Source organism: Salarias fasciatus, assembly GCF_902148845.1.
Source record: "Salarias fasciatus chromosome 7 unlocalized genomic scaffold, fSalaFa1.1 super_scaffold_4, whole genome shotgun sequence".
NCBI classification, from domain to species: Eukaryota; Metazoa; Chordata; class Actinopteri; order Blenniiformes; family Blenniidae; genus Salarias; species Salarias fasciatus.
Genome location: NW_021941229.1, coordinates 15438482 through 15455099, shown reverse-complemented (window position 1 = coordinate 15455099; position 16618 = coordinate 15438482). Strand labels below are relative to the sequence as shown.

At 46.1% G+C, this 16618-nt stretch overlaps 2 protein-coding genes across 2 annotated transcripts in view; both read left to right on the top strand.

The window, feature by feature from the left end:
- The window catches only part of LOC115383035 (eosinophil peroxidase-like), a 40180-nt gene that overhangs the window by 10532 nt on the left and 13030 nt on the right, over positions 1-16618 (top strand). The gene's annotated exons all lie outside the window — the stretch shown is intronic.
- On the top strand, positions 1774-8640 carry LOC115382847 (eosinophil peroxidase-like). The gene is made up of 5 exons (XM_030084764.1): positions 1774-1925; positions 5495-5571; positions 7375-7545; positions 7635-7872; positions 8141-8640. Exons 1-5 carry the CDS (start codon positions 1774-1776, stop codon positions 8343-8345), a joined length of 843 nt encoding a protein of 280 aa, XP_029940624.1. The 3' UTR covers positions 8346-8640.

Genomic DNA, 16618 nt, shown 5'->3' with positions numbered 1-16618 from the left:
CCAGAATATGCAGTCTGGGGCCCCTTGTTAAAGGGCAACTTCGGTTTTTTGACATCTGGACCTTATTTCTAGGTGTGTGCATGCTCAGATACTCACTCAGACAAACATTATGCAGCACGGAGTCCTTCAGAAGTTATTTAGATCCAACCGATTTAGCTGCACTTAGTGGGGGTCACGGCAAGGCAGCTTCAGCGCGGGACATAATCTCTGCAAAGTCGCTCATTTCGGCTATATTTTTTCATCCATCACCAGTGTTATCATAAAGTTAGCTCGTCTACCATACAGTTTTCACTAACTTAGCCACGGTCTCCTGCTCCGGTCTCTGTATGACCGGAGCAGGAGTCTGGTCCACATAGCCGGCAGTAAGTTGGACCTGTTCCCAGTGCATGTTGGACTCCGGCAGGGCTGCCCTTTGTCACCGGTTCTGTTCATAATCTTTATGGACAGAATTTCTAGGTGCAGCCAGGGGCCAGAGGGGGTCCGGTTTGGGGACTGCAGGATTTTATCTCTGCTTTTTGCAGATGATGTTGTCCTGTTGGCTTCATCGAATCCAGACCTGCAGCATGTACTGGAGCGGTTCGCAGCCGAGTGTGAAGCGATAAGGATGAGGATCAGCACCTCCAAATCCGAGACCATGGTGCCCAGGTGGAGGAGTTTAAGTATCTTGGATACTTGTTCACGAGTGAGGGTCAGATGGAACGTGAGATTGACAGGCGGATCGGTACAGCGTCTGCATTGATGCGGTCGTTGTATTGGTCCGTTGTGGTGAAGAAGGAGCTGAGCCGAAAGACGAAGCTCTCGATTTACTGGTCAATCTACGTTCCCACCCTCACCTATGGTCATGAGCTTTGGGTCACAACCGAAAGGACAAGATCCTGGATACAAGCGGCTGAAATGAGTGTCCTCTGTAGGGTGGCTGGGCACTCCCTTAGAGATAGAGTGAAGAGCCCAGTGGAGTAGAGCTGCTACTCCTCCGCATCGAGAGGAGCCAAATGAGGTGGTTCGGGCACCTCTTAAGGATGCCTCCTGGACGTCTCCCTGGGGAGGTATTCTGGGCATGTCCCACTGGGAGGAGACTCAAGGGAAGACCTAGGACACGCTGGAGTGACTATGTCTCTCGGCTGGCCTGGAAACACCTTGGGATCCTCCCAGAGGAGCTGGAGGAAATGTCTGGGGACAGGGAAGTCTGGGCATCCCTGCTGAGACTGCTGCCCCCGCAACCCGGTCCCGGATAAGCGGTGGAAAATGGTTGGATGGATGGATGGAAACCTGCTGTTATTTTTGTCCTGTGTTTGAACTGATCAAAAAATGCCCAGCAGTTGCTTTTTTCCCATTTCCAAAGAAACTACCTCATTCCACAGTTATGTTCTGAATCAAGAGGTCTGCTGCAGTTCCCTGAATGTAGCACATCTGACAGAGAGCCGGTATACTGTTAATGCAGACTATATGGATTTCTGTCAGTGTTTTGAAAGTCAACTGATGTTGAAATCCAGGCTGTGTTTGACTCATTATTAAACAAACTCTTTCCTTGAGATAGTGGAATTTAACCAGATTCAGAGTCGCTGTAGGTCCACAGAACCATGTACATGAAAAATAAAGGAAACATCTGTCGTGTTTTAGCCTCATCGACATGCAGTCATTGAGTTGAAATACAGTCAGTGCTCATTCATTTCTGGGAGAATGATTCAAGAACAAACAGCACCTCAGTCATGTGGCACTCAGTCTCCTCAGTGGTTGATCACTTTCCTGCTGATCCACAGGCATTTCCACAGCATGGACGAGTTCAGTCACTACGACCTGCTGGATCACACCACTCAGCGCTCGGTGGCAGAGGGCCACAAGGCCAGCTTCTGCCTGGAGGACACGTCCTGTGACTACGGATATTACAGGTGGTTTGCCTGCACCTCTCACACTCAGGTCTCAAAGTGAAAAACATACCTGCTGTTGTTATCGCTGCTTTAGCATTTCTCTTTTTATTATATTCACCGTTTTTCTGATGGCCTGGCAGCTTGTAAACTAGATGTTCAAAAAACTTAGTGTTGCTGGTCTGGGCATCTAGCTCTTTAAGAGAGGGAATTCTGGGTAGTGTAGTTTTCGCTTCCGGAGGGAAGACAAGCCGGTTGGCGATGTGCGTGATCAGAGCCGTATTGTTTTGTTTTGTTCCAAATTGGCCAACTGATTCCTGTATTTCACTCTGAGACGGTGCTGTGTAAAAGTCAATAAAGTCTTCGGCCTCCTCATATGACAAGGATAACTGGACAGCAAGTTACCTACACGAGCCATTCTGGGTGCAGAGACCCGGTCTATTTCAGCAGTTCCATACCACGGGTTAGGTGCCATAGAAGCTGAGGAGGTAACAGTAGGTATAAAGTCAAAGGCCAAGCAGGGGTGCCAAACTCGTTCCAGTCCCGGAATCACATACTTTCCAGTCTGACCTCTACTGAACTAGACCAGTAAAAAGCGTAATAACTCATAAATCAACAGTCTTAAGCACCAAGCCCTCGACTTCTGGCCCATGATGTGCTGTCAAAAATACACGCTCATGCAGTTCGATTATTCCTCCCACTGTAAATGGACATTATTTTACCACATTAGGTTTATTTTTCTGTTTACAGCTGTTGTTATACTAGTTGTCCACTAGAGGGCACTCACACACAGCTAATTCTTCAAGCCAGACTTTATACTGAAGGCATCATACAAAATAATATAACAAAATGTCAATCCCTGCTGAAGAAGTAGAACAGACAAAGCAAGCAGAGCAGCCACAGGTTTGATCCAGCAGCTGTGAAAGAAGCCTAACACAGAAAAGCAAAGATATGCATGAACAAGAAGTAAAGAAACATGAAAGGGCATTCACTAAATCATATGAGTCTTGGAAAGAATTAGCAAGAGAAATCAGAACAGGGCTAAAACAGGTCTGCACATTTGAAGAGCTTAAAGAAGCTAGCCACATTATTCGGGCTAAATGTGATGTAGTCAACTATGACCCTCTTCGGCGCAATCAGGCTATGACACAGGAAATAGTTAAGAGAATGGACGCGTGCAATATCATTACAAGTGAAATATGTGAGCTCATTCAAAAACGACATGACACTTTGGAGGAACCATTTTATGATCGTCTTGAAAAAGAAAGAGTCAGAATGGTGTCGAGTAAAGATGATTTTGGCTCAGTATTTGGGTACACCAAAACTGAGACAGTCAGTTCCTCCACTTCAAAGTCCTCTCATTGTAACCCAGCGCAAATGCAGAAGCTGAATTCGCTGTTGTGGTAGGACAGGCTTGTGTCGCAAAAGAAATACTCATACAGGAAGCAAAAGTCAGGAAAATAGAGAGTGATTGGAAAATCAAGGAATCTGAAATACTCGCTGAGTTCTAAAGAGAGAAACTTGAAACAAAAGCAAAAATAGAGGAAGAGAAAAACAGGTTACAACAACTGAAGGCCAACAGTGGCGTACAAGTGGCAGCTGCTCGAGTTACAGCTTACAGTGCCTAAGATGTGTCTGAAAGAATTTTGCTGTCATTGCACCATTCAGATGAACCAGTAAATAGTAACAATGGGGCTCCGTTCTCCCTGAATCCTCAGGCCCCCTCATTCGGCCTCTTCCACCCAAGCAAGAGCTCAGCATAGCTCAAGCCCTGGCAAGTTCTTTGACACTAAATCGCCTCCCACTAACTGAGCCTGCTATTTTTAGTGGCGATCCACTGAAGTTTATGGACTGGAAAGGATCTTTCATGGCATTAATCGGAAACAAACCACTACCTGTATGCGAGAAAATATATCTAAAATCTTATCTTGCAGGAGAGGCAAAGAAGGCAGTAGAGGGTTACTTCTATCGAAACACTGAGATGGTGTACCAATGTATTTGGAATGTGTTGGAGGAAAGATACGGCAGTCCATTCATGATTCAAAGAGCCTTCAGAGCAAATCTTATGAGATGGCCCAAAATAAGCAATAAATGATCCTCTCACATTAAGAGAGTTTGCAGACTTCCTGCAGAGTTGTGCTGAGGCTGTCCCTCAAGTCAAGAGTCTAGAGATTCCAAATGATTGCGAGGAAAATCATAAGCTGCTAAAGAAACTACCTGAGTGGATTGTACAGAGGTGGAGTTGTATTGTTGAGAGATGGACAAAATTGAAAGTATCCCAGCATTGCTCATTTTACGCACTTCATGCAAAAGGAAGCCAAAGTGGCTTGTAATCCTGTTGCCTCACCGTTCTCAATTAATGAAAAGGCTTCAGAAGAGAGATATGTTAAGTGAGCTAAAGCACTCACCACAACTGCTCAGAACAAATCAAGCATCTCACCCCCTGTTGTGACTCCAAAGCCTCAGTCACCTTGTTTATTTTGCCGTGAGGACACATATGAAGCACATATGAGGACACAGCAGTAGCAGCCGGAACTAGTTTACAATTAGAACTCACTGGGCGCACTTTTATTTACTTCTACTCCTTTCGGCTGCTACTGCGGTGCACCGGTATATCCTTCTGTGGAGCACTGCGCATGCGCAGGTCTGTGTGTATCAAAGCGTTATTTTAAAGGGTTGAAAAGAAAACATGTCTTTTAAAATGTTATATAACCATTCGGATTTACTTCGCGTACTAATACGTCATCCCCTGGACCACTGTAAGGAGTATTTTGTCCACTTTCGTCAGTCCAGCTCTGACTCCTATTGACTTCAGCAATTGAGCTAAACCAACTATGAAGCTAACAGCTGAGATCCAGCCACTGGAGGCAGAGACACAAAAAAGGTATTTATGAGCTTGTCTAACGCTGTCAATGATAGGGAAAGGGCGTGGGTCCAAAATCTTCGGAGTATTCCTTTAACGTTGTTAGTCCTTCAACATCATTAAACAAGGATAAAAGACATTCTTGGTGTCCAATGACTCTCTGGCCGGTGCAGCCGTCGTGGATAAGTGATTCCAGCATCCCTGTTTCGATTCACAATCCGCAGTAAGGACATTATTTTAGTTTTTAATTCTTCTACTTTTTAATCTGTACTGAATATGTGCTGCTTGTGCTTTATGACATGTATGAGATTTGCTTTATAATTATTTTCACGTTCCGCCAGGTACTTCTGTGCTGCACCACAAATCCACACTGACTCAACCCTGCATATACGATGTCAGACCTGTCATGAGATTTCATCTTTCTGTATGATCACCATCATATTGACAAATGCCTATTCCTTTTTTCTATATGGCCATATGCCCGTATGCCGCCATAAGATCGTTGGATAAATGAGGGCCAATGTCTCTCATCGTGCCTATAAATTAAAGGGACTTAAGGCAAGATTTGTGAAAAACTACACATGCATTTCCAGTTCATTCAATGCTAATGGGTCGTGAAGCATTGAAAACCTAATATAACAGGCCAATCCGCGTATCTGTCTGTTGCCTTATACAGGCTGTGTGCCAAATAATTGATTGCAGTTCGGGGTCCGAATTTCCTGCGCAATCGTGGGGATGTGATGTAAATTAACGCGTTGCTGAACAGGAAGAACATGGTCGCCATGGACACAGACTCAAATACTGCATCCCTGGTTCACACAGGATCGCCGCGCGCCGGAAGCGGTAGCGCCGTGCACCAAGTTTTGGATCGGCACCCCTGTTAACTAAGGATCGACCAATTATTGGCCTGGCCGATAATATCGGCCGATATTGGGCATTTTTCTAATAATCAGCATCGGCCTTTTTTTCCACCAATATCCGATAAAAATTTTTTTTACCGTATTTCCCGCACTATGAGGCGCACCTAAAAACCTCTAATTGTCTCAAAGCCCAACTGTCTGCCTTATATTTCGGTGCGTCTTTTTTTTTCAGAAAATACGGTAATAAAGACCACTCGGTTGTCAGTCAGTTGTCTTGACTACGGCTCCCATAATGCATTGTGATGTGATCACATGAGCAAACAACTTCTGCTTGCTAGTAGCTAAGCTAGCCAGTTCCAAAGAACGGCAAATATGAATCTTGAGGCAGATTCTCCGCCTCTAACCCGTCAGTCAACAGAACCACACAGTTTGTCCTCAAGTCTCCCAACCGGAGAGCACGGCACGCGGCTGCACAGCCGCGAGGAGCGGCCCGACGCCGGCGGACAGCCCGCTCGCTGGGACGCCAGGAGCGGTCGGCCGGCAGCGGTCAACCGGCAGCGGATTACAGTCAAGTCGGCCCCACGCATCTTCCGTGACGCACTCACGCCACACATTGAAAACTGAAAAAAAAATGACCGGTAAATGTGTCTGGTGCTGCTGTGGAACCGGGAGGAATCAAACACAAGCCTGTCACAAACCGACCGGGGATTTTTTTTTTCCAGTTTTCAATGTGTGGCGTGAGTGCGTGACAGAAGACGCCGGGCCGAGTCGGTCGGGGCGACCGGGGGTCGACTGGTTACCGTGCCGACAACAGACTGCCTGCCGAAAAATGACTCCCCCCACGGGGGCGCGCATCGATTAGTGATAACATTGATTTTAACATATTTTTTAGCGTTACAGTAGCCTACAACTTAAGTTCAACCAGGATTCTCCATTGTTTATTTTATTATTATTTTTTATTCCTACAGTACAGGACATACAGGGGACAAAATACAAGAAAATGAAGGAAAGAGTTGTTATCAGCAGCGACAGATAGTTGAATATTGGAGTTTTGGGGAAGTTATGGATGAGATGACTGCATTATTGTGGATGTGTGTGTGTGTGTGTGTGTGTGTGTGTGTGTGTGTGTGTGTGTGTGATAAATATAATTACATGTATCAGTAATAATAATAATAACAATAATAATAAAGTAATCACACAATTATAAACTGAACGAAAACAAAAGGCCTGAGTATAATGAATGTAGAAGTGTTTTCCACTGAGCACATCACATCTCTCTTCACTAGTCACTTCACTACTAAGTCACTACTCTGGGCTGTGGAACAATGTCCCACCCACAGCTACATTTTGATGCCAAAATGTTCATTTTTGCTGCAAATGAATATCGGTTCAACATATCGGTTATCGGTTTCCATAAGTACCAATAATTGGCATCGGCATCGGCCCTAAAAAAGCCATATCGGTCGATCCTTAATTTTGACTATCCGTAAGTCAGTTGCAGATATCCGTGACTCATATTGCGGATATCAACAACTGAATTATGGATAGGCGGAATGACAAAACCTACACATGAATGGCAAAAATGACATCATTTCTCCTAGGAAGAATGTATTTGTGGATATCTGAAATGATAAGTACGAATAGGAGAAACAGAGTTGTTGATATCTCTATTGTTCTTTTCAATGAGGAAGAACTGAATTACAGATATCTTTAGTGAATATCCAGTCTGGGAATTAAATGTTAAAACGGCTTGCCATAGAGCCTCATATTCCTGTCATCCCTCCAGATGGAATTGACTCGTTGGTGCGTGGTTTGATCGGCCATCCCGCCAAACTGAATGTCCAGAATCACATGATGGTGGACGCTCTGAGGGAGCGGTTGTTCCAGTTTGTGCAGCACATTGCATCGGACCTGGGCTCTCTCAACATGCAGAGAGGGCGTGACCACGGCCTGCCTGGTACATACCTCGGTCATATTCAGGTTTTTGTCTCATTATGTTTGACTTCTGCTGTAACTGACCTGACATTTACCCATTAATGTTCACAGGATACAACACCTGGCGCAAATTCTGTGGGCTGTCTCAACCCAGGAACCAGTCAGAGCTGGCTCATGTCCTGGATAACGAGGACCTGGCCCGGAGCCTCCTTCAGCACTACGGCACACCTGACAACATTGACGTGTGGCTTGGAGGTGTGGCCGAGCCTTTTGTGACAGGTGGACGAGTTGGGCCTCTCTTTGCCTGTCTCATTGCGAGACAATTCAAGAACATCCGTGACGGTGACAGGTCAGTGTTTGTGTGTATTCCCTGTTGATTGCATAGGAATACATTAGCATTAATGAACCAGATAAGCACATTTCAAGAGTGGACAGTGTCTGTAGTAGCGCTCTATAGGTATTCACATATCCACAGTATATAATTACATTTGTTTGGTTTTTTTTATTGTATGCTGCATTATAAAATCTTGATTGTCATTAACATCGGATAAGCCTTGACTGAGGCTTGAATTGACATGAATTTGTGTTGTTTCCCTTTTGTTTAAAACATTTTTCAGGCTGTGGTATAAAAACGGTAACGTGTTCTCCCGGAGGCAGAGGACCGTACTGTCCAGAGTTTCACTGGCCAGTATAATCTGCGCCAACACCGGCATCACCTTCGTCCCCAGGGACGTCTTCTCAGTCATCTCTAGCCGTAACCGGCTCACCTTGTGCTCTGTCATCACACATTTGAACCTTGCCGCATGGAAGCAGAGGCCCTGACAGAGCACAGGCGCTGGTTGTTCTGCACCCATACTAAAACAAGAGGTTCTTTTTATTCATCTTGTCTTGTTTTTCTACCAAAATGCCAACAGTGCTTTGCTGATACAAGCATTCTCGTATTTTAATTTAACTTCTTTATCTTGATATCAACAGGAAACTGGACCAAAGTGAAGAAAAGGTCATTTTCTCACAGTCAGGCTCTTGTCCGCTTAGTTAAAGCTAGGGTTGGAAAACTAGCATGTAGCATGAATGTAGTATCTCCCCAAGGCTCCGCCCAGCTCCCACCCCATTGGAGGAGCTCGGACGCGCCCGCTTACATGCACGAGCACCGCTGTCTTCAGCGCTTCGTTTCTTCGTTTTTCTTTATTTGCACTACACCAAGTTATGGCGCACTCAACGGTAATTAAACCCCCAAACATTCTTCTCCGCCATTCTGCAATGACGCTCCGTCCTTCTATGCGCGCACTGAACCAGGGTCAGTGCACGCCATTGACATGTACGCGCAGGGGGCAGGTCGAACGGCGAAGGGATTTGATCGGTTTAAAAAAGGTGTCCCGGCAAGACTATAGGTTGCTGTTTTTCCCGTTTTACTCCTGCTGTAGATAGCGGATATTTTCCGCTGTACTTTAAAAACACGCTATGAATTGCTTCCCATTGGGTCATAAAGATCATTTTAACCAGTATTTAAAAAAATGTATCTCATTCAGATCGCCAACCCTGGCTTTAACCTCCTCCTCCGGTAATAACTGCTCTAAATGTGTAGTCCATTGTGAATAGTTCAAAATGGAGAATTAATGTCAAGTTCAAGCATGTACAAACACTACTGTGATGCAGTTTGAACAAGAAAGTTAGAATGCTGGTAAAGTCTGACAATGTCTCATTCTGACAACCTGATTTACACATGAATTAAACAGTTGGCGAACAAGAAATATAAAAATAAACACTTTTCATTGCAGTCAAAGATATAAATATATACATGTGATCTGTATTTCCAAAAATGACAAACTTTATCATTTATTAAAGCGATACTCTAACATTTTGGCAAATTGGCCCATTTAGCGCAATTCCTTAGTCATTTCGAACAGCATACTTACTTTTTTTGTGAGGGCGAGCTGTTGTTTATTCAGAGTTGAGTCGGGGAAGGTTTTCGGGACGGACACAATGGAGGTGAATGGTATTTTTGTTCCCCTCGTCAAACTCATCAAATACACAATCCAACAACCCCAAAACACTTTGGTGGACACGTTATAATCCGCACATTCACTATGCTGTGAAATATTAATGCAAAATTACCAGATTAAGTTGTTTATGCGAAGATTGCTAAGACGGAACTACTTACTAAACATGGCGTCTGGGCGTAGTGATTTCAAAAGAAAAAGTAGTTCCCAGTATTTGCATCAGTGTCGTAACGCTACAATATTATTTGTTGGTGTTCCACAGCGTAGTGAATGTGCGGATTATAACAAGTCCACCAAAGTGTTTGGGGGTTGTTGGATTTTGTATTTGATGAGTTTGATGAGGGGGAACCAAAAATACCATCCACTTCCATTGTGTCCGTCCCGAAAACCTTCCCCGACTTGCCTCTGAATAAACAACAGCTCGCCCTCACAAAAAAAGTAAGTATGCTGTTCGAAATGACTAAGGAATTGCGCTAAATGGGCCAATTTGCCAAAATGTTGAAGTATTGCTTTAAGCTGAAGCTAGCCAGCTGGAACCGGTCTGATGTTTGTTTCTTTGTTCAAAGAGAGCAAACTTTTCAATTTTTCAATTCAGCCCTGGGAATTTGGATTTTTACAAACCATCAGGACACAAACCTGTTTTTCCAGGATTTTGAATACTATATTTATCTGATAAACTTTTCTTTCCCTGCAGGCCCAGCAGGACTCCCCATCCCCCCTTGAGACCTGTCCAGATCAACAGAGTCCAACATTAGTGCCTCACATCCGCAGACTCCATTCTGGTCCTCCTGGGCAACTTCCGGCCATCTTCAGAAAAAAAATCACTTCCTTCCGTCAGATCGTCAACAAACAAGCAGAGCCATCATGGCTCACCCCCGGGTATCTTCCAGTTCAGCTTTCTCTGTGCTTCCTTCAGCAGTGCACACAGTGTGGACCGGCTGCGCAACAACAAATTGGTGCTCGTCGTCACACGGGGATCGGAGCGATCGCCTGCTGGGACGAGCAGCAAAAGCTTCTCCACATGATGCCTGCTCTACACTCTATGACAGACTCTTTTCTTCCAAACCAAACCACCTTTAAATGTGTAAGATGTTCAAGCTGGTTCATGTATCTTGTTGGAAATCTGTGTTTATTATGTTTATACATTTATTTCCATGTTGACATGTTTGTATATGGGAATATTGGCAGAGGTGTGGCGCCCCCTTGAGTTTTAGATGAGTTTGGCAGTTCAAATGCTTCTGGTTGTTTATTGGTCAGTGGGAACATGTGATAAATAACGGGAGACGGGTTGAGGAAGTGTGATGAATGTAGTGGAGGGAACGTGCGATTGAAGTAAAGACTGTTTGTGACCATCTCTGTGTTCTTCCTTTTTGAACCCTCACGTTACAAATGCTTTTGGTTTATCTTATTTAGCTGAATTTTTACACTGAAGTCAACTTTACAGTGAACCTTAAGTTTTATTAGTTTAGTGTTTTTCCTCTCGCAGGTGAAACTAAGTGTGCACATATTTAATACTTTCATGAAGGACGAACAAAATCGTGATTATTTTTAATAAAGGCTAAATGTGATTTCAGCTAATCTACTGAACTCTGTTGCAGCACAAAATATATTGAACTGAGAATGTTAAAGACAGTTTAAATTATGAGAAATACCAATGTTACTACACATATGAAAGGCTTGTTTGCAGATCTTCTTTCACTAAAATGCTATCGCGTTTGTTGTCTGTAAAACTTGTTTTACTGCAACTTTCTTATTGTATGTCGCATATTGCACTTAAAGCTAGGGTTGGCGATTTGAATGAGATACATTTTTTTAAATACTGGTTAAAAGGATCTTTATGACCCGATAGGAAGCAATTCATGGTGTGTTCTTAAAGTAGTTTGGAAAATATCCGCTATCTACAGCAGGAGTAAAACAGGAAAAACAGCAACCAATAATCTTGACGGGACACCTTTTTTTAAACCGATCAAATCCCTTCGCCATTCGACCTGCCCCCTGCGCGTACATGTCAATGGCGTGCACTGACCCTGATTCAGTGCGCGCGTAGAAGGACGGAGCGTCGTTGCAGAATGGCGGAGAAGAATGTTTGGGGCTTTACTTACCGGTGAGTGCGCCATAACTTGGAGTAGTCCAAATAAAGAAAAACGAAGAAACGAAGCGCTGAGGACAGGTTACGCCAGGGACGCACTGGACGCGGAAGCGCTGCGCGCACCGCACGCACGTCTCCGCGTCTCCGCTCCCAACGGAGCTCCTCCAATGGGGTGGGAGCTAGGCGGAGCCTTGGGGAGATGCTACATTCGTGCTACATGCTAGTTTTCCAAGATCGCCAACCCGAGCTTTAAAAAAAAACTTTTTCTGCACCAAGCACATTTTTCTTGCTATCTCGTTTTGTATGTGTGCTTATGGGGAATACTTTTAATTTAATATTACATTTAATAGAACTGAAAATATAAGAGGATATAATATAAGAGGTCTCCACTAACACTGTTTACAGTGAAGCTGGGGAGATGCTCACCTCAACTGGGGATATTGTTGGACGGTGGAAGGAAAACTTCGAGGACCTCCTCAATCCCGTCGCCACGTCTTCTGTAGAGGAAGCTGAGGCTGAGGTCTCAGCGGTGGACTTGTCCATCACCCAAGCCGAAGTCACCAAGGTGGTCGGTAAGCTCCTCGGTGGCAAGGCACCGGGGGTGGACGAGATTCGACCCAAGTACGTTAAGTCTCTGGATGTGCAGGGGCTGTATTGGTTGACACGTCACTGCAACATTGCGTGGCAGTCGGGTACGGTGCCTCTGGATTGGCAGACTGGGGAGGTGGTTCCCCTGTTTAAAAAGGGGGACCTAAGTGTGCACATATTTAATACTTTCATGAAGGACGCCCGGGCGCCATGACAGCCAAGGCCGACTCAGAGTGCCTTTCTGCTGGGGAGAGGAGCTCCGCGACATTCCCATCCAAACTAATTGTGGCTAAGTTAGCACGGTGTCAGAGAAGAGCTAAGCGCAGCAGATCCCATCAGAGCAGAGCAGAGCCGACTCAGAGTGGCTCTCTGCTGGGGAGAGGAGCTCCAACGTTCCCATCCGAGCTAATTGTGGCTAACCCCTAAATTCCACTGCGTGCGGTCCGCTCAGCTGCGCTCCGCTCCGCTCCGGTCCGCAGCAAGCACGTTGCTATTTTAATGACTGTAGCTGATTCCACAGCGTGTGATCGGCTCCGTCTGGGTCCGCCCCGCCCCGCCCCGCTCCGTCAGTCCAAAATAGAGCCAAGGTCTATTTTTCTCTCCGGTCCGGTCCGTCCAGGTCTCCGTATGCATAAATTTCCACAGTTCAGATGCACCAAACAGGAAAGAGAACTCCAACAATCTCCGGCTTTATACAAAATAAAATCATTTTTTCTTTATTAAAAACTTTAAACTGTTGAAAGACGTTTTATGTGTCCTCACATTTATTTTCAGATATACCACGAATAGACATACCATACTGATTAAAATATACACTTTAAAAAGCGGGCAAACAAAAACTAAAACACACTATCAAGTTTTATATGACAAACTTCTATTTTGTCTGTAATCAAGCTACAGTCGAACGTTTCTGAATGTTTACACAGCTGCATATATGGCCCATTTGTAGGCTATTGTTCATAAAAATCGTGTTTTCTACAAAATACATATTCAGGACCATGTATGCATTTTATTCTGAATGGCCCGAATGTCAACATCCTGTCGCACGAAATTCAGCGTGTTGAAGCACAGCAGCCATGGATGAAGACACACTGATTTTGGAAGTGGAGAATCATAAAATTTTATATGACCCCAGTCATTCTTTCTACAAGGATGTACAGAGAAAAATGCAATTGTGGCCCAGATTGCTCAACTTTTGGAGGTCGATGCTAAATAGCGCATGCGCTTCTCTGCTTCTCTGGCCGCGCGGAACAGAGACGCAGCGGAGCAAAGCGCATGCTGTGGGTTTTGACAAAACGGAGCAGAGCTGAGCGGAGTGGTCCGGAGCGCAGCACAAACGCACGCAGTAGAATTTAGGGGTAAGTTAGCGAAAACTGTCAGCTGACCCACCTGAACGGTAGATGAGCTGACTTTATGGTAACACTGGTGATGGATGAAGAAATATAGCCGAAATGAGCGATTTTCCAGAGATTATGTCCCGCCCTGAAGCTCCCTTGCTGTGGCCTCCGCTAAATTGGTTGGATCTAAATAACTTCTGGAGGACTCCAAGCTGCACCATGTTTGTCTGAGTGAGTATATGAGCATGTACACACCTATAAATAAGGTCCAGATGTCAAAAAACCAGAGTTGCCCTTTAAGGGCCGTCCGGTCTCTGTATGACCGGAGTAGGAGTCTGGTCCGCATTGCCAACAGTAAGTCAGACCTGTTCCTGGTGCATGGATTCCGGCAGGGCTGCCCTTTGTCACCGGTTCTGTTCATAATCTTTATTGACAGAATTTCTAGGTGCAGCCAGGGGCCGAAAGGGGTCCGGTTTGGGGACCGCAGGATTTCATCTTTGCTTTTTACAGATGATGTTGTCCTGTTGGCTCCATCGAACCCAGACCTACAGCATGCACTGGGGAGGTTCGCAGCCAAGTGTGAAGCGACAGTGATGAGCATCAGCACCTCCAAATCCGAGTTCATGGTCCTTGATTGGAAGAAGGTGGCTTGCCCTCTCCAGGTTGGTGGAGAGACTCTGGCCCAAGGGGAGGAGTTTCAGTATCTTGGGGTCTTGTTCACGAGTGGGGGATGGATGGAGCGTGGGATTGACAGGCGGATCGGTGCAGCGTCTGCAGTGATGCGGTCATTGTATCGGTCCGTTGTGGTGAAGAAGGAGCTGAGCCGAAAGGCGAAGCTCTTGATTTACCAGTAAATCTATGTTCCCACCCTCACCTATGGTCATGAGCTTTGGGTCATGACCGAAAGGACAAGATCCCGGATAGAAGCGGCTGAAATGAGCTTCCTCCGTAGGGTGGCTGGGCGCTCCCTTAGAGATAGGGTGAGGAGCTCAGTCACCAGGGAGGAGCTCGGAGTAGAGTCGCTATTCCTCCGCATCAAGAGGGGCCAGCTGAGGTGACTCGGGCACCTATTTAGCATGCCTCCTGGTCTCCTCCCTGCGGAGGTGTTCCAGGCATGTCCCACCGGGAGGAGACCCCGGGAAAGACCTAGGACACGCTGGAGAGACTATGTCTCTTGGCTGGCCTGGGAACGCTTTGGGATCCTCCCAGAAGAGCTGGAGGAAGTGTCTGGGGACAGGGAAGTCTGGGCATCTCTGCTGAGACTGCTGCCCCCGCGACCCGGTCCTGGATAAGCGGTGGAAGATGGATGGATGGATGGAATATAAGAGATGACAGCATGATGTGTGAAAGCAAAGCGTTTTTTCCCTTCGTGCCTGCGTGTTTGAGCTTTCCTCGTGTTTGTGCTGCTCAGAGAGGCAGCCCCTCCCGTACCCGTGAAAACGGTCTGTTTCCCATGTTGACTTCACACGGAGAAGATGGCTCCCCTGAGCCACCCTCCCGCAGGCCCTCGGCAATCAGCGTTGCCGCTTTTTGTATCTCCGATTACAGAGATAAACTTTAACCATCGTCTGAAAGCAACAATCAAGCAAGAGCAAGAGTCTGAAGAGTCTGCGCTTGGTGAGTTTCTCACAGGAAAAGACGTTTTCCCGTGTCTTTTCATGTAGAGAAGCTAGAGCTAAAGAGCTAAAGCGAACCCTTATGCTGCGTTCACACCGGACGTGTCATGGGCGTCGTCGACGCTTGGGATGCCTCGAAGCTGACGCTTGTGACACTTCAAGCATGACGCTTGACACCAGGTGGTCACAAGCTCACGATGCTTGCGACGCTCTTGACGTGCGTCAGTTTATCAGCGCGCGGGAGGCTGATTTCTGTTTCCAGCTATGGCAGATCGCATCAGGAGAGTTGCTTGGCTTTATTTGTTAAATAAAGCTAGACTGCGTCGTTGTCGGGCACATGGGCGTCGTCTCTGGGTTCATCCCATTATTCAGAGGCGTTCTGAATTTGGGGAGTTTCACCATTTGCTCCAGGAGCTGCGTGAGGATGAGGGTCACTTCCAGAGCTACTTTTGCCTCTCCCGTGCCCAGTTTGACGACCTGCTGGCCCCAGTGTTGCCAACTCGCCAGTAAGAAAAGTCGCTATTGGCTGGTCTGCTCCTCTCTGCTCTGGAAAATCGCCAGATTTAGCGAGAAAGTCGCCAAGTTAGCAACACTGGCTGGCCCGCCTCGGTGCTCGGATCACTCGTAGTGATGTAGCACCGGAGAGATCGTCTCTGATTGGTTGACGCCCAGCGGCAGCGTGTCGAAAGTTCAGTTTTCCGAACTCTCAAAAAGCGACGCTCATGAGGCTCCTGACGCCGGGTACGCGCATCGTGGGCGTCGACGCTCGAAACGCTCGAAAAGCGACGCTCATGACGCTCCTGACGCTCCTGACGCGCCGCCCCGTCCCCCGCCGCTCATCCACATAGACTTTGCATAGAAAAGCACCGCCCACGACGCTTGCGACGTGTCCGGTGTGAACGCACCATTAGAGACGCTAATGTAGCTCCGATTGGTTGAAGTACGCTGTCAGTCAAAGTCCACAGGGGTAGAGGCAGGATTTTCAGTGAAACAGAGCGTTTTGTCTTCGGAGTTTCAGAATTAGCCCCAGAAAATCTTTTATTTCACACAAAATGACTTTTCCGTAGTGCCAAAAACAAACTATTACCATGTTAATGCCAAAGTTAGGGTTTTGACTAGCTAAAAAAGCATGATACAGCCCCTTTCATGAAAATTCAAATGAGCCAGAATGACGCCAAACTGGTTTGTTGTTCTCCGCCAACCTTGGGAATGTTTTGTTGGCTGACGAAAAGTTCAGGGTGTAACTGGGCTTTGCATGGTTTTGGCTGTGAGTGGCTCTGGCACACTGTGATCCTTACCTATAATTATTTCTAAAGAAGATGGGTGAATTTTTCTGCCTGACATGCCAATGCTCGAACATTTAATGAAAATTCAAATCAGCCAGAATGAAGCCAAACTGGTTTGTTGTTCTCCACCATCCTAGGGAAAGTTTTGTTGGCTGATGAAAAGTTCAGGGTGTAACTGG